General features: G+C 47.5%; 1 protein-coding gene across 2 annotated transcripts in view; it reads left to right on the top strand.

The window, feature by feature from the left end:
• The window catches only part of LOC144511340 (galectin-9-like), a 67,309-nt gene that overhangs the window by 17,738 nt on the left and 24,421 nt on the right, over positions 1-25,150 (top strand). For both annotated transcript variants that reach the window (XM_078241611.1, XM_078241612.1), the window contains exons 2-4: positions 9,447-9,535; positions 14,984-15,191; positions 21,140-21,259. In XM_078241611.1, coding sequence (XP_078097737.1) covers positions 9,447-9,535; positions 14,984-15,191; positions 21,140-21,259 — 417 coding nt within the window. The remainder of the gene's footprint in view (positions 1-9,446; positions 9,536-14,983; positions 15,192-21,139; positions 21,260-25,150) is intronic.

The following is a 25,150-nucleotide window of genomic DNA, read 5'->3' as shown; positions in this document are numbered from 1 at the left end:
ATACAAAGATAGGTGGAGGGGCAGGTAGTATTGAGGAGGTGGGGAGGCTGCAGAAAGATTTAGACAGTTTAGGAGAGTGGTCCAAGAAGTGGCTGATGAAATTCAACGTGGGCAAGTGCGAGGTTGTACACTTTGGAAAAAAGAATAGAGGCATGGACTATTTTCTAAACGGTGACAAAATTCATAATGCTAAAGTGCAAAGGGACTTGGGAGTCCTAGTCCAGGATTCTCTAAAGGTAAACTTGCAGGTTGAGTCCGTAATTAAGAAAGCAAATGTAATGTTGTCATTTATCTCAAGAGGCTTGGAATACAAAAGCAGGGATGTACTTCTGAGGCTTTATAAAGCACTGGTTAGGCCCCATTTGGAGTACTGTGAGCAATTTTGGGCCCCACACCTCAGGAAGGACATACTGGCACTGGAGCGGGTCCAGCGGAGATTCACACGGATGATCCCAGGAATGGTAGGCCTGACATACGATGAACGTCTGAGGATCGTGGGATTATATTCATTGGAGTTTAGGAGGTTGAGGGGAGATCTGATAGAAACTTACAAGATAATGAACGGCTTAGATAGGATGGACGTAGGGAAGTTGTTTCCATTAACAGGGGAGACTAGGACGCGGGGGCACAGCCTTAGAATAAAAGGGAGTCACTTTAGAACAGAGATGAGGAGAAATTTCTTCAGCCAGAGAGTGGTGGGTCTGTGGAATTCATTGCCACAGAGGGCTGTGGAGGCCGAGACGTTGAGCGTCTTCAAGACAGAAATTGATAAATTCTTGATTTCTCGAGGAATTAAGGGCTATGGGGAGAGAGCGGGTAAATGGAGTTGAAATCAACCATGATTGAATGGTGGAGTGGACTCGATGGGCCGAATGGCCTTACTTCCGCTCCTATGTCTTATGGTCTTATGGTCTAATATCACAGCTGTACTGCGGGAGGACACCTCATAGAGCTCAGACAGCGAGGCAATATGGGTAGAGCTCAGGAATAGGAAAGGTGTAGTCACAATGTTGGGGGTTTACTATAGGCCACTCAACTGCCAGCGGGAGATTGAGGAACAGATGTGTAGGCAGATTTTGGCAAAGTGTAAAAGTAACGGTTGTTGTGGTGGGAGATTTTAACTTCCCCTATATTGACTGGGACTCACTGAGTGCTAGGGGGCGTGGATGGGGCAGAGTTTGTAAGGAGCATCCGGGAGGGCTTCTTGAAGCAGTATCTAGATGGTCCAACTAGGGAAGGGGCCGTACTGGACCTGGTATTGGGGAATGAGCCTGACCAGGTGGTTGACGTTTCAGTAGGGGAGCAGTTCAGGAACAGTGACCACAATTCAGTAAACTTCAATGTACTGATGGATAAAGATAAGTGCAGTCCTCAAATGAAGGTGCTAAATTGGGGGAAGGCTAATTACAACAATATTAGGCAGGAACTGAAAAATGTAGATTGGGGGCAGATGTTTGAGGGCAAATCCACATCTGGCGTGTGGGAGGCTTTCAAGGGTAAGTTGATAGGGATTCAGGACCGGCACATTCCTGTAAGGATGAAGGATAAGTATGGCAAGTTTTGGGAACCTTGGATAACGAGAGATATTGTGAGCGTAGTCAAAGAGAAAAAGGAAGCATTTGTCAAAGCTAGGAGGCTGGGAACACACAAAGCAAGTGTGGAATACAAGGAAAGTAGAAAGAAACTTAAGCAAGGAGTAAGGAGTGCTAAAAGGGGTCATGAAAAGTCATTGGCCAGCAGGTTAAGGAAAATCCAAGGCTTTTTATACATATATGAAGAGCAAGAGGGTAGCCAGGGAGAGGGTTGGCCCACTCCAGGACAAGGGAGGGAATCTATGTGTGGAGCCAGAGGAAATGGGCGATGTATTAAATGAGTACTTTGCGTCAGTATTCACCAAAGAGAAGGACTTGGTGGATGATGAGTCTGAGAAAGGGTGTGTAGATAGTTTGAATTATGTTGAGATCAAAAAGGAGGAGGTATTGGGGTTCTGGGGAAACATGAAGGTAGACAAGTCCCCAGGGCCTGATGGGATATACCCCAGAATACTGAAAGAAGCAAGGGAGGAGATTCCTGGGGCCTTGAGAGAAATCTTTGTATCCTCTCTGGCTATAGGGAAGATCATGATGTAGAGATGCCGGCATTGGACTGGGGTAAAGAAGTCTCACAACACCAGGTTAAAGTCCAACAGGTTTATTTGATAGCACAAGCCACAAGCTTTCGGAGCGCTGCTCCTTCATCAGGTGAGTGGGAGTTCCGTTCACAAACAGGGCATATAAAGACACAAACTCAATTTACAAGATAATGGTTTGAATGCAAGTCTTTACAGGTAATCAAGTCTTAAAGGTACAGACAATGTGACTGGAGAGAGGATTAAGCACAGGTTAAAGAGATCTGTATTATCTCCAGCCAGGACAGTTAGTGAGATTTTGCAAGTCCAGGCAAGTCGTGGGGGTTACAGATAGTATGATATGAATCCAAGATCCCGGTTGAGGCCGTCCTCATCTGTGCGGAACTTGGCTATCAGTTTCTGCTCAGCGACCCTGCGGTGTCGTGAAGGCCGCCTTGGAGAACGCTTACCTGAAGATCCAAGGCTGAATGCCCGTGCCTGCTGAAGTGCTCCCCAACAGGAAGAGAACAGTCTTGCCTGGTGATTGTCAAGTGGTGTTCATTCATCCATTGTCATAGCGTCTGCATGGTTTCCCCAATGTACCATGCCTTGGGACATCCTTTCCTGCAGCGTATCAGGTAGACAACGTTGGCCGAGTTGCAAGAGTAGGTACCGTGTACCTGGTGGATGGTGTTCTCACGTGAGATGATGGCATCCATGTCGATGATCCGGCACGTCTTGCAGAGGTTGGTGTGGCAGGGTTGTGTGGTGTTGTGGTCACTGTTCTCCTGAAGGCTGGGTAGTTTGCTGCGGACAATGGTCTGTTTGAGGTTGTGCGGTTGTTTGAAGGCAAGAAGTGGGGGTGTGGGGATGGCCTTGGCGAGATGTTCGTCTTCATCAATGACATGTTGAAGGCTCCGGAGGAGATGCCGTAGCTTCTCCGCTCCGGGGAATTACTGGACGACGAAGGGTACTCTGTCCGCCGTGTCATGTGTTTGTCTTCTGGGGAGGTCGGTGTGTGGCGCGCCGGAACTGTCGATCAATGAGTCGAACGCCATATCCTGTTCTTATGAGGGCATCTTTCAGCTGTAGGTGTCTGTTGCGATCCTCCTCATCTGAGCAGATCCTGTGTATACGGAGGGCTTGTCCGTAGGGGATGGCTTCTTTAATGAATTTGGGGTGGAAGCTGGAGAAGTGGAGCATCGTGAGGTTATCCGTGGGCTTGCGGTACAGTGAAGTGCTGAGGTGACCGTCCTTGATGGAGATGCGTGTGTCCAAGAATGCAACCGATTCCGGAGAGTAGTCCATGGTGAGTCTGATGGTGGGATGGGACTTGTTGATGTCATCATATAGTTGTTTCAGTGATTGTTCACCATGAGTCCAAAGGAAGAAAACCGTACCGACCTCCTCAGAAGACAAACACGGGACACAGTGGACAGAGTACCCTTCATTGTCCAGTACTTCCCGGAGTGGAGAAGCTACGAAGTCTTCTCCAGAGCCTTCAACAAGTCATCAATAAAGACGAACATCTCACCAAGGCCATCCCCACACCCCCACTTCTTGCCTTCAAACAACCGCACAACCTCAAACAGACCATTATCCGCAGCAAACTACCCAGCCTTCAGGAGAACAGTGACCACGACACCACACAACCCTGCCACAGCAACCTCTGCAAGACGTGCCGGATCATCAACACGGATGCCATCATCTCACGTGAGAACACCATCCACCAGGTACACGGTACCTACTCTTGCAACTCAGCCAACGTTGTCTACCTGATACGCTGCAGGAAAGGATGTCCCGAGGCATGGTACATTGGGGAAACCATGCAGACGCTATGACAACGGATGAATGAACACTGCTCGACAATCACCAGGCACCTCCTGTTCTCTTCCTGTTGGGGAACACTTGTAATCACCAGGCACCTCCTGTTCTCTTCCTGTTGGGGAACACTTCAGCGGTCACGGGCATTCAGCTTCTGATCTTCGGGTAAGCGTTCTCCAAGGCGGCCTTCACGACACACAACAACACAGAATTGCTGAGCAGAAACTGATAGCCAAGTTCCGCACACATGAGGACGGCCTCAACCGGGATCTTGGGTTCATGTCACACTATCTATAACCCCCATGACTTGCCTGGGCTTGCAAAATCTCACGAACTGTCCTGGCTGGAGACAATACACACCTCTTTAACCTGTGCTTAACCCTGTCTCCACTCACATTGTCTGTACCTTTAAGACTTGATTAGCTGTAAAGAGTTGCATTCCAACCATTATCTTGTAAATTGAGTTTTGTCTATATAATGCCCTGTTTGTGAACACAACTCCCACTCATCTGATGAAGGAGCAGCGCTCCGAAAGCTTGTGGCTTGTGCTACCAAATAAACCTGTTGGACTTTAACCTGGTGTTGTGAGACTTCTTACTATGGGAGAGGTCCCAGAAGATTGGAGAATAGCCAATGTTGTTCCTTTGTTTAAGAAGGGTAGCAAGAATAATTCAGGTAATTACAGGCCGGTGAGCCTGATGTCAGTGGTAGGGAAATTATTGGAAAGGATTCTTCGACACAGGATTTACTCCCACTTGGAAATAAGTGGACATATTAGTGAGAGGCAACATGGTTTTGTGAAGAGGAGGTTGTGCCTCACTAACTTGATCGAGTTTTTCGAGGAAGTGACGAAGATGATTAGAGTCATAGAATCATTGAGGTTTACAGCATGGAAACAGGCCCTTCAGCCCAACTTGTCCATGCCGTCCTTTCTTTTTAAAACCCCTAAACTAATCCCAATTGCCCACATTTGGCCCATATCCCTCTATACCCATCGTACCCATGTAACTATCTAAATGCTTTTTAAAAGATAAAATTGTACCCGCCTCTACTATTACCTCTGGCAGCTTGTTCCAGACACTCACCACCCTCTGTGTGAAAAAATTGCCCCTCTGGATACTTTTATATCTCTCCCCTTAAACCTATGCCCTCTAGTTTTAGACTCCCCTACCTTTGGGAAAAGATATTGACTATCTACCTTGTCTATGCCCCTCATTATTTTATAGACCTCTATAAGGTCACCCCTCAGCCTCCTACGCTCCAAAGAAAAAAGTCCCAGTCTATTCAGCCCCTCCTTATAACTCAATCCATCAGGTCTCGGTAGCATCCTAGTAAATCTTTTCTGCACTCTTTCTAGTTTAATAATATCCTTTCTATAATAGGGTGACCAGAATTGCACACAGTATTCCAAGTGTGGCCTTACCAATGTCTTGTACAACTTCAACAAGACGTCCCAACTCCTGTATTCAATGTTCTGACCAATGAAACCAAGCATGCCGAATGCCTTCTTCACCACTCTGTCCACCTGTGACTCCACTTTCAAGGAGCTATGAACATGTATCCTCAGATCTCTTTGTTCTGTAACTCTCCCCAACACCCTACCATTAACTGAGTAAGTCCTGCCCTGGTTCAATCTACCAAAATGCATCACCTCGCATTTGTCTAAATTAAACTCCATCTGCCATTCGTCAGCCCACTGGCCCAATTGATCAAGATCCCGCTGCAATTGGAGATAACCTTCCTCACTGTCCACCATGCCACCAATCTTGGTGTCATCTGCAAACTTACTAACCATGCCCCCTATATTCTCATCCAAATCATTAATATAAATGACAAATAACAGTGGGCCCAGCACTGATCCCTGAGGCACACAGCTGGTCACAGGCCTCCAGTTTGAAAAACAACTCTCTGCAACCACACTCTGGCTTCTGTCAAGAAGCCAATTTTGTATCCATTTAGATACCTCACCCTGGATCCCATGAGATTTAACTTTATGCAACAACCTACCATGCGGTACCTTGTCAAAGGCCTTGCTGAAGTCCATGTAGACAACATCAACTGCACTGCCCTCATCTACCTTCTTGGTTACCCCTTCAAAAAACTCAATCAAATTTGTGAGACATGATTTTCCACTCACAAAGCCATGCTGACTGTCCCTAATCAGTCCTAGCATCTCTAAATGCCTGTAGATCCTGTCTCTCAAAATACCTTCCAACAATTTACCCACCACAGATGTGAGGCTAACTGGCCTGTAGTTCCCAGGCTTTTCCCTGCGGCCCTTTTTAAACAAAGGCACAACATTTGCCACTCTCCAATCTTCAGGCACCTCACCCGTGACTATCGATGATTCAAATATCTCGGCTAGGGGATCTGAAATTTCCTCCCTAGTCTCCCACAACGTCCTGGGATATACCTCATCAAGTCCCGCAGATTTATCTACCTTGATGCGCTTTAAGACTTCCAGCACCTCCTTCTCTGTAATATGTACACTCCTCAAGACATCAATATTTATTTCCCCAAGTTCCCTAACATCCATGCTTTTCTCAACAGTAAATACTGATGAGAAATATTCATTTTGGATGTCACCCATCTCTTGTGGATCCGCACGTAGATGACCTTGTTGATCCTTAAGAGGTCCTACTCTCTCCCTAGTTACTCTTTTGGCCTTTATGTATTTGTAGAAGCTCTTTGGATTCTCCTTTGCCTTATCTGCCAAAATAATTTTGTGTCCCCTTTTTGTGCTCCTGATTTCTCTCTTAACTCTACTCCTACACCCCCTATACTCTTCAAGGGATTCATTTGATCCCAGCTGCCTATGCATGTCATATGCCTCTTTCTTCTTCTTGACCAGGGCCTCAGTATCCCGAGTCATCCAGGGTTCCCGATTTCTGCCAGCCTTCCCTTCACTCTAAGAGGAATGTGTTTACCCTGAACCCTGGTTAACACACTTTTGAAAGCCTCCTACTTACCAGACATCCCTTTGCTTTCGCACAGACTCCCCAAATTAACTTTTGAAAGTTCCTGCCTGATACCATCAAAATTGGCCTTTCCCTAATTTAGAATATTAACTTTTGGGCCAGACCTATCATTCTCCATAGCTATCTTAAAACTAATAGAATTATGGTCACTGGTCCCAAAGTGATTCCTCACGAACATTTCTATCACCTGCCCTTACTTATTTCCCAAGAGGAGGTCAAATTTTGCCCCCTCTCTAGTTGGGCCATCCACATACTGAATGAGAAATTTATCCTGAATTCACTCAACCAATTTCTCTCCATCCAACCCTCCAATACTATGGCTGTCCCAGTCAATGTTGGGAAAGTTAAAATCTCCGACTATTACCACCCTATTTTTCTTGGCGCTATCTGTAATCTCCTTACATATTTGCTCCTCAATTTCCCGCTGATTATTTGGGGGCCTATAGTCCAACCCTATCAAAGTGATTTCCCCCTTCTTATTTCTCAGTTCTACCCATATAGACTCAGTGGCCGAACCCTCGGATATATCCCCCCTCAGTACGGCCGTGATGCTTTCCCTAATCAAAAGTTCAACTCCCCCTCCTCTCTTACCTCCTGTTCTATCTTTCCTATAGCATCTGTACCCTGGAACATTGAGCTGCCAGTCCTGTCCCTCCCTTAGCCATGTTTCAGTAATTGCTACAATATCCCAATACCACATACCCATTCATGCCCTGAGTTCATCTGCCTTGCCCGTCAGGCCTCTTGCATTGAAATAAATGCAGTTTAATCTGGACTTCCCTTGCTCTCTGTCTTGCTTCTGTCTGACCTGTCTGGTACTAGGATTGTTGACACTCTGGTACTAGGATCATTGACACTGATTGATGAGGGTAGGGCAGTGGGTGTTGTCTTCAAGGCTTTTGACAAGGTCCCTCATGGCAGACTGCTGCAGAAGGTGAAGTCACTTGGGATCAGAGGTGAGCTGGCAAGGTGGATACAAAACTGGCTCGGTCAAAGAAGTCAGAGGGTAGCAGTAGAACAGTGCATTTCTGAATGAAGGGCTGTGACAAGTGGCATTCCTCAGGAGTCAGTGCTGGGACCTTTGCTGTTTGTAATATATATAAATGATTTGGAGGAAAATATAACTGGTTTGATTAGTAAGTTTGCGGACGACACAAAGGTTGGTGGATTTCGGATAGCGATGAGGACCATCAGAAGATACAGCAGGATATAGATCAGTTGGAGACTTGGGCAGAGAGATGGCAGATGGAGTTTAATCCGGACAAATGTGACGTAATGCATTTTGGAAGGTCTAATGCAGATCGGAAATATACAGTAAATGGCAGAACCCTTAAGAGTATTGATAGGCAAAGGGATCTGGGTGTACAGGTACACAGGTCACTGAAAGTGGCAATGCAGGTGGAGAAAATAGTCAAGAAGGCATACGGCATGCTTGCCTTCATCGGCCAGGGCATTGAGTTTAAAAATTGGCAAGTTAGGTTGCAGCTTTATAGAACCTTAGTCAGGCTGCCCTTGGAATATAGTGTTCAATTCTGGTCGCCACACTACCAGAAGGCTTTGGAGACGGTACAGAAAAGATTAACCAGGATGTTGCCTGGTAAGGAGGGCATTAGCTACAAGGAAAGGTTGGGGAAACTTGGTTTGTTCTCACTGGAAGGACGGAGGTTGAGGGGGCGACCTGATAGAAGCCCACAAGATTATGAGGGATATGGACAGAGTGGATAGTCAGAAGCTTTTTCCCAGGGTGGAAGAGTCAATTGCTAGGGGGCACAGGTTTAAGATGCAAGAGTCAAGGTTTAAAGGAGATGTACAAGGCAAGGTTTTTACACAGAGGGTGATGGGTGCCTGGAACTCGTTGCTCGGGGTGGTAGTGGAAGCGGATATGATAGTGACTTTTAAGGGGCATCTTGACAAATACATGAATAGGATGGGAATAGAGGGATATGGTCCCCGGAAGGGTAGGGGGTTTTAGTTAAGTCGGGCAGCATGGACGGTGCAGGCTTGGAGGGCCGAAGGGCCTGTTCCTGTGCTGTAATTTTCTTCTTAGTTCTTTGTTCATCTCTGCCCTCGTTCATGGCTGCAAATCTCTTGCTGCCTTTATCTGTGCTTTAAGTAATTACTGAAACAACATCCGTCATCTGTTTATCATCGAAATATAATTAGCATACCATGGATATATCACTAACGTATCACTAACAGGGAGTGTCCATCCCTTTTGGTATGTATACATGACAAGCAGCTTTAGAATCCCATTGAACACCCACAGTGCAGAAGGAGGCCATTCGGCCCATCGAGTTTGCATTGACTCTCAAAAGAGCATCTTATCCTGTGGGTCACATGATTTTCTCCACCGGTGTGGAATTTGTTTAAATAAAATTCATATTTGAATCAAAGATTTTATTGGCAGTGGGCAAGAAGGATTAGGGGAAGATGGGGAGAGAGTTGTCTTAGAAAGGAGGGTGTGTGTGCAGGAATTCTGTAACCCTGGAATGGTGGTGTGGAATGTCTCCTTGAGTACTCTGCTGCTTCTATTTCAGATTATCCCCTTCACTGGGGCGATATTTGGTGGACTTCAAGATGGGAAGATGATGGTAATTCAAGGACAGGTGCCAGGACACGCCAAAAGGTAACACTACCAGGAAAATCAAAATCAGAGAAACTCCAGCCCCAGAGACCTGCGGGCACCCTACACACCTTCCTTGTTACCTATCCTCAATTTCCATCACTTCAACTCCGACATCCGCTGGTGCCCCAGGGAATTCTCCCCTTAACCCTCTCCACCTCTCTCAAGACACCCAACCTCGTGAACGAAGCTTTCGGTTAGCTGTCTGTAAGGGTCAGATTCTAATTAATAATCATTCCTGAAGCACCGTGCAATATTTTACTATATTGGGACTGCACACACCAGGTTCCATTCTTATCTCTCTAATCATAATCATTGGATCAAACAGCCTCTCTTCCTGCCCCCACAGTGTTGTCTCTGATGTCACGAGGATCTATCCTTGTCCCCTTTCTAGTTCTCATCTACGTGTTGTTCTTTGGCAATATTCATAGAATCCTCGAATCCCTACAGTGCAGAAAGAGGCCATTCGGCCCATCGAGTCTGCATCGACTCCCCAGCAGAGCATCTTATCCAGGCCCTATCCCCGTAACCACACATATTTATCCCACTAATCCCCCAACCTACACATCTTTGGACACTGAGGGAGAATTTAGCATGGCCAATCAACCTAACCTACACATCTTTTGACTGTGGGAGGAAACTGGAGCACCTGGAGGAAACCCACACAGGGAGAATTTGCAAACTCCACACAGTCACCCAAGGCCAGAATTGAACCCGGGTCCCTGGCGCTGTGAGGCAGCAGTGCTAACCACTGTGCCACCCCATTCAAAAACACAGTGTTAGTTTTCACACATATTCTGCCAGCTCTGCTAGGTTACCACCTCCTCCACTACTTTTCAATTGTCAGACTGATTTTTATATCCAATACTATATGAGCAGCAACTTTCTTCAACTAAATATCCAGAAGACTGAAGCCAATTCTTAAACTTCCTGTGACAAGCTCCATTTCTGAGCCACCAAATCTACCCCTTATCCTGGCAAATATCTGAGAGTGAACTGGTCTGTTCACAACCCCTGTGTCTCAGAGCTGTGCTTTCAACCACATATCCTCACATCACTACAACTGAATATTTCCACCCTTGTGACTCTGTCCCCATCTCAGTTCATCTAAAGTAAAGTTTATTTATTAGTCACAAGGCTTACATTAACACTGCAATGAAGTTGCTGTGAAAATCCCCTAGTCACCACACTCCGGCGCCTGTTCGGGTCAATGCACGTCTTTCAGACTGTGGGAGGAAACCGGAGCACCCGGAGGAAACCCACGCAGACACGGGGAGAACGTGCAAACTCCACACAGACAGTGACCCAAGCTGGGTATTGAACCCGTGTCCCTGGCACTGTGAGGCAGCAGTGCTAACCACCGTGTCACCTCGGCTGCTCAATGCCTCATCTAAAGCCTTTGTTATCTCTCAATGTGACTATCCCAACACACTCCTGGCTGCTTTCCCCATTCCACCCCCCATAAACTCAAGTTGATACAAAGCCCTTTGCCGCCTTTGTGCTAAATAACTCTAAATCCCATCAACCCGTGCTAACTGACCTGTACTGGCTCCTGGTAAAGCAACATTTTGTTTTGAAAATTCTCCTTCTGCCTATCAAATTTCCCCATAGCTTCACCCTTCCCTATCTCTGTAATCTCCTCCAGCCCCACAACCCACCGAGATATTTGTACTTCAATCTGACTTCTTCAACATCTCCGTTTATAACTGTTCCACCATTGGTGGCTATACCTTCAGCTTCTAGGGTCCAGGTTGTGCAATTCGCTCCCTCTACCTCTCTCTCCCCCATGAAGAAGATCCTTAAAATCCTTTTGCCCTAATATGAGGTTTGGTATTAAATCTGGCTTTAGAAAGCTCCTCTGAGGCACTTTGACATTTTATCATATTAAAGGCACTTGCTATTTATAAGTGGTTGTTATTATTAGTGATGTTGTGCAAATTGTTGTTGTACACTTTTAAAAAATTCATTCGTGGGACATGGGCGTCACTGGCTGGCCAGCATTTATTGCCCATCCCTAGTTGCCCTTGTCCAGAGGGCAGTTGAGAGTCACCCACATTGCTGTGGCTCTGGAGTCACAAGGAGGCCAGACCGGGTAAGGACAGCAGATTTCCTTCCCAGGAGGGCGTAAATGAACCAGATGGGTTTTCCCCCCACAGAATTCTTAATTCCAGTTATTTTTATTGAATTCAAATTCCACCATCTGCCGCGGCGGGATTCAAAGCCGGGTCCCCAGAACATTAGCTGAGTTTCTGGATTACTAGTCTAGTGATAATACCACTAGACCATCACCTCCCCTTTTCCAACACCAAGATGATCATTGCTACTCACAACTGTCAGCAAGAAACTCCTTGAGTGTCTGAAAGCTTGTGTGTTGATTTTCTTTTTTGAATTGTTTGCAGTTTGATGGAGTGATCTATCTACGTGTGACTATAATGAACACCACCCACTTTTATCAATTAAGTCTTTCCTCTCCAACTTCCCTTTCCTCGACCCACTCAAACCGCCCACCATGAAATTCTATTGTAGAGCAGCTTAATAAGATTCAGATCTGGGTGAGCTGCAGTACTGGCAGAGATGAAAAATAGGAATGGGAGGTAGCATTTCCTGATGCACATTCCAAACATTTTTCAGGGCTATATCCCTTGCCATGGGAATAACAGAGATTAAGCTCCTCTGGGATCAGTTCACTCACAACTGATCCCTTAACGCATTGCATCAAAGTCCTCTTTAGTGATTGTTAGGAACTGAAGGTCTTGACCTCCCCAGACTTGGACCAGCGTTTTGGTAAATTGTGCAAGAAAAATCACTAAGTGGTAATTGGATCATCTCCCTCACTGTGGGACATGGGGGTCGCTGGCTGGACCAGCATTTATTGCCCATCCCTAGTTGCCCGATGGTAGTTGAGAGTCAACCACATTACTATGGCTCTGGAGTCACATGTAGGCCAGACCGGGTAAGGACGGGCAGATTTCCTTCCCTAAAGAGTATTAATGAACAAAGTGGATTTTTCCAACAATTGACAATGGTTTCATGGTCATCAGTAGATTCTTAATTCCGGATTTTTAAAATTGAATTCATATTCCACCATCTGCTGTGACGGGATTCGAAGCCGGGTCCCCAGAACATTAGCTGAGTTTCTGGATTAATAGTCTAGGGATTGTACCACTAGGCCATTGCCTCCCCTTGTGAAAGAACAAAATTTAAATTGAGAAAAAGACATCACCAGCACACAAAATACTTATCAAAGTTGTTTGGGTTGAGGGACTTTCTTCGAGTAATGGACCATAAATAATAGCACTCTCCCAGTGAATCCCCTTCAGATAACGGCACACTCCCAGTGAACCCCCTTCAGATAATGGCACACTCCCACACAACCCCTTTCAGATAATGGCATGCTCCCACAGAACTCCCTTCAGATAATGGAGCGCTCCCAGTGAACCCCCCTTCAGATAATGGCACACTCCCAATTAGCCCCCTTCAGATAATGGCACGCTCCCACAGAACTCCCTTCGGATAATGGAGCGCTCCCAGTGAACCCCCTTCAGATAATTGCACACTCCCAAAGAACCCACTTCAGATAATGGCACGGTCCCACAGAACCCCCTTCAGATATGCACACTCCCAAAGAACCCACTTCAGATAATGGCATGGTCCCACAGAACCCCCTTCAGATAATGGCACGGTCCTACAGAACCCCCTTCAGATAATGGCACATTCCCACAGAACCCTTTTCAGATAATGGCACGCTCCTAAAGGATCACCTCCTGAAGACCCCCCTCTTCAGATAATGCCACGCTCCCATGAGTTCCTCCCCCTCCAATGATAGTTGCTCCCTGGGAGCCCCTTTCAGATAATTGAGGGGAGACTGCGGCACAGTGGTACTGTCACAGGACTAGTACATGATGTGGAGATGCCGGCGTTGGACTGGGGTAAACACAGTGAGAAGTTTAACAACACCAGGTTAAAGTCCAACAGGTTTATTTGGTAGCAAAAGCCACACACAAAAGGTGTGGCTTTAGCTACCAAATAAACCTGTTGGACTTTAACCTGGTGTTGTTAAACTTCTTACAGGACTAGTAATCCAGAGACCCAGGCTAATACTTTGGGTACCTGGTTCAAATCCCACCATGGTGGCTGGTTGAATTTAAATTAAGTTGAATATGAAGCTGGCCCTGTAATGGTGACCATGACAACCATCATCGATTGTCATAAAAACCCATCTGGTTCACAAAGTCCTTTAGGGAAGGAAATCTGCTGTCCTTACCCGGTCTGGCCCACATGAGATGGCTGAGTGAGCCACTCAGCTCCAGGGCAACTAGGGATGAGCAACAAATGCTGGGCTTGTCAGCAATGTCCACATCTCAGTGAAGAAAGCACACTCCCACGGTCCACCCCGACCCCCCATTCGACCCCACACCCTTCTGGTAACAGCACCATCTCTCAAATAATAACACACCCTCCGAGAGCCTGCAACGCCATCCCAGAAAACAGTACACTCCCAAGGGCCTGAAAAATGGTAGCAAGCACCTATCCTGCACCTCCCCCAATCTGATAATAACATGCTCCTGGGATCTCCTCTTCCCAGAGGTGGAATTGCACTTTTGGGGGTCCCATGCTCTCCCTCCTTGTGGGGCACCCCCATAGTCTAACACCCTGTTCCCTGGTGAGCCAGTCACCAGTGAGAGCCTTGCCCTTGCCCTCGCCTTCCCAGCCCTTCTCAGCCCTGGCCTGGGGCTGGAGTCACCCCTGCAGCTGCTCCCCTCGATGATCTAAGCTGGCAGGGTTGCTGGTGGCTGCCTGGCTGCTGCTGCTAGCTATCTGGCCTGGAAACAGTAACTGTGCATGATAAAGATCAGTTCAAAGTAGGAGCTCTGGGTATGGGGCTTCCTCTCTTCAGCTCCCCAACACTCCCGTTCCAGCGTGTTACACACTATCTGACCTGGCCTGGCCTCTATCCCCAACCCTCCTCACTCTCAGCCCTGGCCTCTGGGTAAGCCACCCCATTACTCCCCAAAACCAGGCCAAATTCAGAGCTACCAGGCTCTGATTGGTGCTCCCACGGTCACCTCTCAGTAGCCCCCCCCCCACTCCCAATTGGCCAGGACCCCCTGCTGCAGCACTGTTTGTTTCATTGTGAGTCTGCCTTTGCCCCTTTCTAATCACAGCACGTGCTCAGACAGTGCCCCACCTTCAGATAATGGCATGCTCTTTGTGGAACCCCCCCCCCCCTCCCCCCCTCTTCAAATAACAACATGGTCCCAGGGCCCTCCCCCCTTTAGATAATAGACAGTCTTCTCACTGAGTGTGAGAGCAAGCTGCTGTTGCAGTCAGTGTGTTGAGTGGTAGTGCGGTTGACTCGAGGCCGTTCCCAGTACTCAGGGAGCCAATGTTTCGAGTAGTGTGTGAACATCAAAGGAGCAATCTGACTGACTCTGTCCTTGTGTCCTGCAGGTTTGCTGTGGATTTTCAGTGTGGTAGCAGCCTGAAGCCACGCGCGGATGTTGCCTTTCACTTTAACCTGCGTTACGATGAGGGGACGGTGGTGTGTAACACGCTGGAGCAGGAGTGTTGGGGAGCTGAAGAGAGGAAGTCCCACTTACCCATCTCCAGAGGCTCCTACTTTGAACTGATCTTTAACGTGCGCAGTTACTGCTTCCAGGTAAGAAGGAAGACTAATGGACTCCATGGCAGGATTTGATTTATTATTGTCACATGTATTAACATACAGTGAAAAGTATTGTTTCTTGCGCACTATGCAGACAAAGCATACCGTTCATAGAGAAGGAAAGGAGAGAGTGCAGAATGTAGTGTTACAGTCATAGCGAGGGTGTAGAGAAAGATCAACTTAATGCAAGGTAGGTCCATTCAAAAGTCTGATGGCAGCAGGGAAGAAGCTGTTCTTGAGTCGGTTGGTGCGTGACCTCAGACTTTTGTATCTCTTTCCCGACGGAAGAAAGTGGAAAAGAGAATGTCCAGGGTGCGTGGGGTCCTTGATTACGCTGGCTGCTTTGCTGAGGCAGTGGGAAGTGTAGACAGAGTCAATGGATGGGAGGCTGGTTTGCATTGTTGAGCCTGCCGCACAGTCTGTTTTAATCCTTATACGATGGACAAATAACTGCGAGTAGACGTCTAGTTAGTACAACCAATATTTATTTAAACACACAATCAATAATCAGCCACCCAACCAACAATAAGTTACCTTTACAGAAAATACGAGAGTTCAAGTCCAATACAAGACCTTGACTTAACTTTGCGTGACTGGCAAGTACCCAAGCAGATATTGGCCTTTATCTGTGCGCTGGTCTCAGTCGTCCTCTGCGTAGTCTGGTCCTTTGGTCTGGTCTGGCACTCTGGCTCTGGTCTTCCTTCCTTCTCGGGTATGGTGGCTTTCCTCGTGCTGGTCGTCGCTGGCAATGGTCACCGGTGTTGTAGCTCGTTCGTGGGGTCAGAGAGAGAGATTCTTGGTTGCGCAGCACCCTTTATACCCCATTGGGCTTCGTGCTCCTTTTGGCCATTGCCAATCAATCAATCAGGACTTGATCACCCTGATCGATAAAGTCCAATTGGGTGCTGCCACACCAACCTCTGGGTGTGTTCCCAACGGCCATGTCTGTAGGTGCTGGGGGCACATAGGGTTCACACCTCCCTCCCAAATAAGGGGTTACAGCGCCCCTATGTCTGGTAAACAACCCAGTTTGACCAGAAAGTCTCTTTTGTCCTGGAGATGGCCCATATCCTGTGTATTCACCCGTCTGGGTTGCAGCCTGTTTATCTCTGTCTTTTAGGCTGCAACTTGTCGCTTTAGTTCTTGCCCAATTGTCCCAGAGTGCTTTACAAATCGCCATTTTAGATGGCCCGTTTGGCCACAGCATGATGGATTGGGCTACATTCACAACCTTTTATTGTTTCTTGCAGTCTTGGGCAGAGCAGGAGCCATATCAAACTGTGATTCAACGAGAAGGAATACTTTCTATGGTGCATCTGTAAAAGTTGTTGAGAGTCATAGCTGACATGCCAAATTTCCTTAGTCTTCTGAGAAAGTAGAAGCTTTGCTGAGCTTTCTTAACTATAGTGTCAGCATGGGGGGACCAGGACAGGTTGTTTGTGACCTGGACACTTAAAAACTTGAAGCTTTCGACCATTTCTACTTCATCCCCATTGATGTAGACAGGAGCATGTTCTCCTTTACGGTTCCTGAAGTCGATGACAATCTCCTTTGTTTTGTTGACATTGAGGGAGAGATTATTGTTGCCGCACCAGTTCACCAGATTCTCTATCTCATTCCTGTACTCTGTCTCGTCATTGTTTGAGATCCGACCCACTATGGTGGTGTCGTCAGCAAACTTGAAAATCGAATTGGAGGGGAATTTGGCCGCACAGTCATAGGTGTATAAGGAGTATCGTAGGGGGCTGAGAACACAGCCTTGTGGGACACCTGTGTTGAGGATGATCGTGGAGGAGGTGTTGTTGCCTATCCTTACTGATTGTGGTCTGTGAGTTAGGAAGTTCAGGATCCAGTCGCAGAGGGAGGTGCTGACATGTTTGGGGCAGCACGGTAGCACAGTGGTTAGCACTGCTGCTTCACAGCTCCAGGGTCCCGGGTTCGATTCCCGGCTCGGGTCACTGTCTGTGTGGAGTTTGCACATTCTCCTCGTGTCTGCGTGGGTTTCCTCCGGGTGCTCCGGTTTCCTCCCACAGTCCAAAGATGTGCGGGTTAGGTTGATTGGCCAGGTTAAAAATTGCCCCTTAGAGTCCTGAGATGCGTAGGTTAGAGGGATTAGTGGGTAAATATGTGGGGGTAGAGCCTGGGTGGGATTGTGGTCGGTGCAGACTCGATGGGCCGAATGGCCTCCTTCTGCACTGTAGGGTTTCTATGATTCTATGATTCTAAGTTCAGGATCCAGTCGCAGAGGGAGGTGCCAGAGTTTGGAGATGGGTTTCGTAGGAATAACGGTGGAGCCGTCTCCTCCAGGGGTGCAAGCCTGGCCATACGACTGAAATCTAATGTCGAGATAATCTGAGACCAAGACCCATGTTGCATTCCTTGTATTCCAGCACGGTGACCCAGTGGTTAGCACTGCTGCCTCACAGCGTCAGGAACCCAGGTCCGATTCCCGGCTTGGGTCGCTGTCTGTGCGGAGTCTGCACGTTCTCCCCGTGTCAGCATGGGATTCCTCCGGGTGCTCCGGTTTCCTCCCACAGTCCAAAGACATGCAGGTTAGGTGGATTGGCCGTGCTAAATTGCCCCCGAGTGTCCAAAGATGTGTAGGTTATAAATTAGTTTAGAATCTTTTCGATTGTCCTGGCAGCTGAAAGGTGGGTCGAGTGTCCTATGGAGCTATGTTGGGAACGCCATTTGTAGCTCATGAATGTTCATCGAGAGGACATATGTGTTCTTCCTCCAAATTAAGTGCCCCCGCCAGCAGGAACTTGGAAGATTCTGTGCCAAGGCTAGACACAGGGGAGGGGTGAGACTGAGGCAGGACTGGAGGTTGTTGCGAATGCTTCAGCCTCTTTGTTTTGCTCTGATGTGCTGGGCGGATATTTGTGGAGCCGCCTCCTCCAGTGAGTTGTTTAATTGTCCACCACCATTCACAGCTGGATGTGGGAGAACTGCAGAGCTTGGATCTGATCCATTGGTTGTGGGATTGCTGATCTCTGTCAGTTACTTGCTGGGAGTCCTGTGTTGTAGCTTCTGTCTCATTTGCTCTCATGCCCTCCTACACTCTTTATTGAACCAGGGTTGATCCTCTTGCTTTGTGGTAATGCTCGAGTGGAGGGTATTTTGGGCCATGAGGTTACAGATTGTGGTCGAGTACAATTCCGTTGCTGCTGATGGCCCACAGCAGTTATAGAAAGTGAGATATCACTGAGCAAGAGTTTTCTAACCTTGATACAAGTCTTCAGCCAACTCGATTCACTCCATATGACATCTAGGTTCAATAGAAGGCTCTGGATACTGTAAAGGCAATAGGCCCTGACAATATTCCAGCAATAGTACTAAAGACCTGTGCTGCAGACCTGTCCATGCCCCCAGTCAAGCTCTTCCAGTACAGTTACAACACTGGCATCTAGCCAGCGATGTGGAAAATTGCCCAGGGATGTCCTGTACACAATAAACAGGACAAATCCAACCTGGCCATTAACCGTCCCATCAGTCATCTCTTGACCATCAGTAAAGTGATGGAAGGGGTCATCAACAGTACTGACAAGCTGCACCTACTCAACAATAACCTGCTCAGGGATGCCCAGTTTGGATTCCGCCAGGGTCACTCAGATCCTGACCTCATTACAGCCTTGGTTCAAACTTGGACAAAAGAGCTGAATGCCAGAGGTGAGGTGAGAGTGACAGCCCTTGACATCAAGATAGCATTTGACTGAGTGTGGTATCAAGGGGCCCTAGCAAAACTTCAGTTAATGGAAATCAGGGGTGAGGGCGGGGGAACCCTCTGATGGTTGGAATCATACCTAACACAAAGAAAGATGGTTGTGGTGATTGGAGATCAGTCATCTCAGTCCCAGGACATCACTGAAGGAGTTCCTCAGGATAGTATCCAAGGCTCAACCATCTTCAGCTGTTCCATCTGACCTTTTGATGGAAGAGAGGTCACTGAAGTGGGGATGTTGGCTGGTGACTGCACAATGTTCAGCACCATTCGCGACTCCTCAGATACTGAAACAGTCAGAAGCCCACTTGCAACAGGAACTTGGCAATATCCAGGCTTGGGCTGATAAGTGGCAAATAACATTTACATAACACAAATGCCAGGCAATAGCCGTCTCCAACAAAAGAGAATCCAACCATCCCCCTTGTCATTTTATGAAATTACCATTGCTGAATCTCCCACAGTCAACATCCTGGGGGTTACCATTTACCAAAAACTGAACGGATCTAGCCATATAAATACTGTGGCTACCAGACCAGGCCAAAGCCTCAAAGTCCCGCGACGAGTAACTCACCTCCTGACTCCCCAAAGCCTGTCCACCATCTACAAGGCACAAGTCAGGAATGTGGTGGAATACTTCCCACTTGCCTGGATGGGTGCAGCTCCAACAACACTCAAGAAGCTGGACACCATCCAGGACAAAGCAGCCCCACTTGATTGACACCTCATCTACAAACATTCACTCCCTCCACCACTGAGGCACAGTGGCAGCAGTGTGTACCATCTACAAGATACACTGCAGGAACTCACCAAGGTTCCTTGGACAGTACTTTCCAAATCCATGACCATCACCATCTAAAAGGAGAACAAAAAACAAAGAAAATTACAGCGCAGGAACAGGCTCTTCGGCCCTCCAAGCCTGCACCGACCATGCTGCCCGTCTGAACCAAACCCACCAACCTCCCCCCCCGCAGCCGTTCTGGGGACCATATTCCCATCCTATTCATGTATTTGTCCAGACACCCCTTAAAACTCACTATTGTGAGAAGGGTAACAGGGAAGCATGGTAGCACAGTGGTTAGCACTACTGCTTCACAGCTCCAGGGACTCCGGTTCGATTCCCGGCATTGGGTCACTGTCTGTGTGGAGTTTGCACATTCTCCCTGTGTCTGCGTGGGTTTCCTCCGGGTGCTCCGGTTTCCTCCCACAGTCCAAAGATGTGCAGGTTAGGTTGATTGGCCATGCTAAATTGCCCCTTAGTGTCCCGGGATGCGTAGGTTAGAGGGATTAGCAGGTAAATATGTAGGGATACGGGAATAGGGCCTGGGTGGGATTGTGGTCGGTGCAGGCTCGATGGGCCGAATGGCCTCTTTCTGCACTGTAGGGTTTCTATGATTCTATATCTGGGAACACCACCGCCTGGAAGTTCCCCTCCAAGCCACTCACCATCCTGACTTGGAAATATATTGCTGTCATTGTCACTGGGTCCGAATCCTGGAATTCCCACCCTCACAGCACTGTGGGTGTACCTACACCACAAGGACTGCAGCGGTGGAAGAAGGCAGCTGCTCACCACCTCAAGGGGCAATTAGAGATGGGCAACAAATGCTGGCCTAACCAGCGACACAAAATCCTGTAAATTAATTTTTAAAAACCACGCTGTGGCATGAATAATACATAATCTTAGCATTTTGTGAACCATCTTAACCATCATGTTTTGGCGGCACAGTGGTTAGCACTGCTGTCTCACAGCGCCAGGGACTGGGTTCAATTCCCGGCTTGGGTCACTGGCTGTGCGGAGTCTGCACGTTCTCCCAGTGTCTGCATGGGTTTCCTCCAGGTGCTCCGGTTTCCTCCCACAGTCTGGGAAGACCAGTGCTGGTTAGGGTGCATTGGCCGTGCTAAACGTTCCCTCAGTGTACCCGAACACGCGCCGAAGTGTTCGGCTAAGGAATTTTCACAGTAACTTCATTGCAGTGTTAATGTAAGCCTACTTGTAACACTAATAAATAAATTTTAAACTTTAAATAAACTTGCTCAGTTTTTAACCGATACACAAGGTTTTTGTAGTTAGCGATCGAATCTGACCAATCCACATGGATTCTACAAGCAGCAGCACCAGGACACAACAATTGGACTGAGCTGCAACAATATTTAAAATGTTGAGAGATCAGAGGCCTGAGATTTAACGAATAATTTCATCATTCTTTCTCTTATAAAGGTTTCTGTGAACGGTCAGCATTACATTGACTACAACCACAGGTTGTCCTACAATAGAGTGGACACGTTGAAAGTTTCAGGAGATGTCCATGTGAACGCCATCACCTTTCAGAGCCTAAATGTAAGTAATTTGTTAATATTTGACAGAGGCAAAACAGGACAGGGAGGCAGAGACCATCTCCAGTTGGAACCGTGGTTTAAATTCTGACACTTGCTCTGTAATGTAAACATGTCACAACACAAAGATGTGCAGGTTAGCTTGATTGGCCATGCTAAAGTTGCCCCTTAGTATCCTGAGATGTGCAACTTAGAGGAATTAGTGGGTAAATATGTAGGGATATGGGGGTAGGGCCTGGGTGGGATTATATTGGCCTTGGAGGGAGTGTAGAGAAGGTTCACCAGGTTGATACCAGAGATGAGGGGTGTTGATTATGAGGAGAGACTGAGCAGATTGGGTTTGTATTCGTTGGAATTTAGAAGGCTGAGGGGGGATCTTATAGAGACCTATAAGATAATGAAGGGGCTGGATAGGGTAGAGGTGGAGAGATTCTTTCCACTTAGAAAGGAAACTAGAACTAGAGGGCACAGCCTCAAAATAAAGGGGGGTCGGTTTAGGACGGAGTTGAGGAGGAACTTCTTCTCTCAGAGGGTGGTGAATCTCTGGAATTCTCTGTCCACTGAAGTGATGGAGGCTACCTCGTTGAATATGTTTAAATCACGGATAGATGGATTCCTGATCGGCAAGGGAATTAGGGGTTATAGGGATCAGGCGGGTAAGTGGAACTGATCCACTTCAGATCAGCCATGATCTTATTGAATGGCGGGGCAGGCTCGAGGGGCTAGATGGCCTACTCCTGCTCCTATTTCTTATGTTCTTATGGTCGGTACAGACTCGATGAGCCAAATGGCCTCTTTCTATACTGTAGGGTTTCTATGATTCTATAAGAACATAAGAACGAGGAGCAGGAGTAGGCCATCTGGCCTCTCGAGCCTGCTCCGCCATTCAATAAGACCATGGCTGATCTTTTCGTGGACTCAGCTCCACTTACCCGCCCGCTCACCATAACCCTTAATTCCTTTACTGTTCAAAAATGTATCTATCCTTGCCTTAAAAACATTCAATGAGGTAGCCTCAACTGCTTTACTGGGCAGGGAATTCCACAGATTCACAACCCTTTGTGTGAAGAAGTTCCTCCTCAACTCAGTCCTAAATCTGCTTCCCCTTATTTTGAGGCTATGCCCCCTAGTTCTAGTTTCACCTGCCAGTGGAAACAGCTTCCCTGCTTCTATCTTGTCTATTTTCTTCATAATCTTATATGTTTCTATAAGATCTCTCCTCATTCTTCTAAATTCTGACAGCACTGGTGTCAGCGCACAGGGTGAGTTTTATTTTAAAACCAATCATTTGAAAAGGTTTCCCTCCATTATCCTGCATAAAATCAGACAGGATAATGGCTGGAAAAGCGGATGAATTAGATGGTGAGGCCTACTTAAGTCATAAAGCCCCAGCCTCAATTTCGGTCGCTGGCCCAAGGCATGACCACTGCTGATGGCTCTTTCCATGTAAATGCTTGTGGGTAACTTTGCCTGAATTGGCTATAAGAATGAGGATTAAATCGGACAAAGCGTCTTACTCAACTGAAGTATGAACAATCAGTTGGAATTTATTTAAGAAATGATTGGATGCTGCACTCGGGGCACTGTTGAGATTCGCTGGAAGGAGAAATTAAGGTGAATGGCCTTTCTCATAGAATCTTGGAATCCCTGCAGTGCAGAAGGAGACCATTTGGTTCATCAAGTCTGCACCTACCACAATCCCACCTAGGCCCCATCCCCGTAACCCCACATATTTACCCTGCTAATCCCCCTGACACTAAGGGGCAATTTAACATGGCCAATGCACTGACTGCAGGAGGAACTGGAGCACCCAGAGGAAACCCACGCAGACACGGGGAGAGCATGCAAATTCCACACAGACAGTGAAGCGAGGCTGGAATTGAATCTTGGCGCTGTGAGGCAGCAGTGCTAACCACTGTGCCACCGTGCTGCCCTATGATCATCCGTAATGATCGTGTAGCTTCCACCAGTGCAGACGTGCGGAGTGGAAATCTCATGTTTAGCCAAGGGAGATGAGAAAAGCCATTCTCTTGGGCATCTCTCAGTAGCCAGCTTCAGAGTGACGTTGGTAAAGTCTTGAAGGATGTGGTGGGGTTGGGGTGGGGGTGGTGACAACATGTGGCTGGGAGGAGGTTACTTTCCCTTTTGGTGGAGGAAGATTTGGAGTGCAGGAACAAGCAAATGTGGAAAATTCAGGATGAGAGGAGATGGTGGCGTAGTGGTAATTGTCGCTGGACTAGTAATCCAGAGACCCAGGGTTCGAATCCCACCATGACAGATGGTGAAATTTGAATTTAATGAAAATCTGGAATTAAGAATCTACTGATGACCATGAAACCGTTGTCGATTGTTGGAAAAACCCATCTGGTTCACTAATGTCCCTTTAGGGAAGGAAATCTACTGTCCTTACCTGGTCTGGCCTACTCCAGAGTGACTCCAGAGCCACAGCAATGGGGTTGACTCTTAAATACCCTCAGGGATGGGCAATAAATGCTGGCCCAGCCAGCGACGCCCACATCCAATGAACGAATAAATTTTTTTTAAAAATGCCTTCAAATCCAGTTGTTATGTTTATTCTGATAAATATGAGTTGCATCAGGTTCTGATGAAGGATCTTACCCTATTGCTCGTTTATCCTTCTGTCTATGATTTGACTCTGTGCTTCCAGAGTGTGAGGCCTTCCTGGTTCCTGCATTCTAACTCATTTCAAGACGTTTCCCCATCAGCTCACTAACCTAAATTGGCTCTCAGTCTGTGTCTTTTTAAAGTTCTCAGCCATGTTGCTTCAATCCCCTCCCTCCCCTATCACTGTCACCTCTTCCAGATCTCTACAGTCCTTTTGTCAATTCTCAGTTCCTCCTTCCCACTATTGGATGGCCGTACTTTCAGCTGTTAAGGCCCAAAGCTCTGGAATTCCCTCCCCACTAGCCACAGATTTGACCTCCTCCTAAACTGTGCTGTATGCTGTATGTTTGAGGGCAGCATGGTGGTTAGCACTGCCGCCTCACAGCACCAAGGACACGGGTTCAATTCCAGCCTTGGGTGACAGTGTGGAGTTTGCACGTTCTCCTCGTGTCTGCGTGGGTTTCCTCCGGTTGCTCCAGTTTCTTCCCACACTCCAAGATGCGCAGGTTAGGTGGATTGGCTATGCTAAATTGTCCCTCGTGTCCAAAGAAGTGCAGGTTAGGGGGATTAGCAGGGTAAATACATGGGGTTACGGGGATAGAGCCAGGGTGGGATGTTCTGTCAGAGGGTCGGTGCAGGCTCGATGGGCCAAACACCACCTTCTGCACTGCAGGAATTCTATCTGCCCTTACACCAAGTCCCATTCATCCATTAACCGTTAGTCTCGCAAAGACTCAAATTTAAAATTCTCATCTGTGTTTTTGAATCTGTCTATGGTTTCACCACTCCCTATCTTTCTTCCAGCCCTAGAACCCTCCAAGATAACTGACCCATCTCCATTTTTGGCCTCTGGTCCATCCCTGATTTTAGTTCCTTCTCCGTTTAGCTGCCTGGACCCTGAGCTCTGAAACTCCCTCCCTAAACCTCACCATCTCTCCAACTTACCCTCTTCCTTTTAAGACACTCCATAACACCTGGAGAATCATTGAACCCATACAGTGCAGAAGGCGGCTATTCGGCCCATCGAGCCTGCACCAACTCTCCGAAAGAGCACTCTATCTAGGTCCCCTCCCCTGCCCTATTCCCGTAACTCCGTGCATTTACCATGGCTAATCCCCCTAACCTGCAAATCTTAGGACACTAAGGGGCAATTTAGCGTGGCCAATCCACCTAACCTGTGTATCTTTGGAGTGTGGGAGGAAACCGGAGCACCCGAAGGAAACCCACGCAGACACGGGGAGAACGTGCAAACTCCACACTGACAGTCACC

Source organism: Mustelus asterias, chromosome 24 (assembly GCF_964213995.1).
Source record: "Mustelus asterias chromosome 24, sMusAst1.hap1.1, whole genome shotgun sequence".
Classification (NCBI taxonomy): Eukaryota; Metazoa; Chordata; class Chondrichthyes; order Carcharhiniformes; family Triakidae; genus Mustelus; species Mustelus asterias.
Note: the sequence above shows the minus strand (reverse complement) of the source record. Positions and strands in the feature narration are given on the sequence as shown.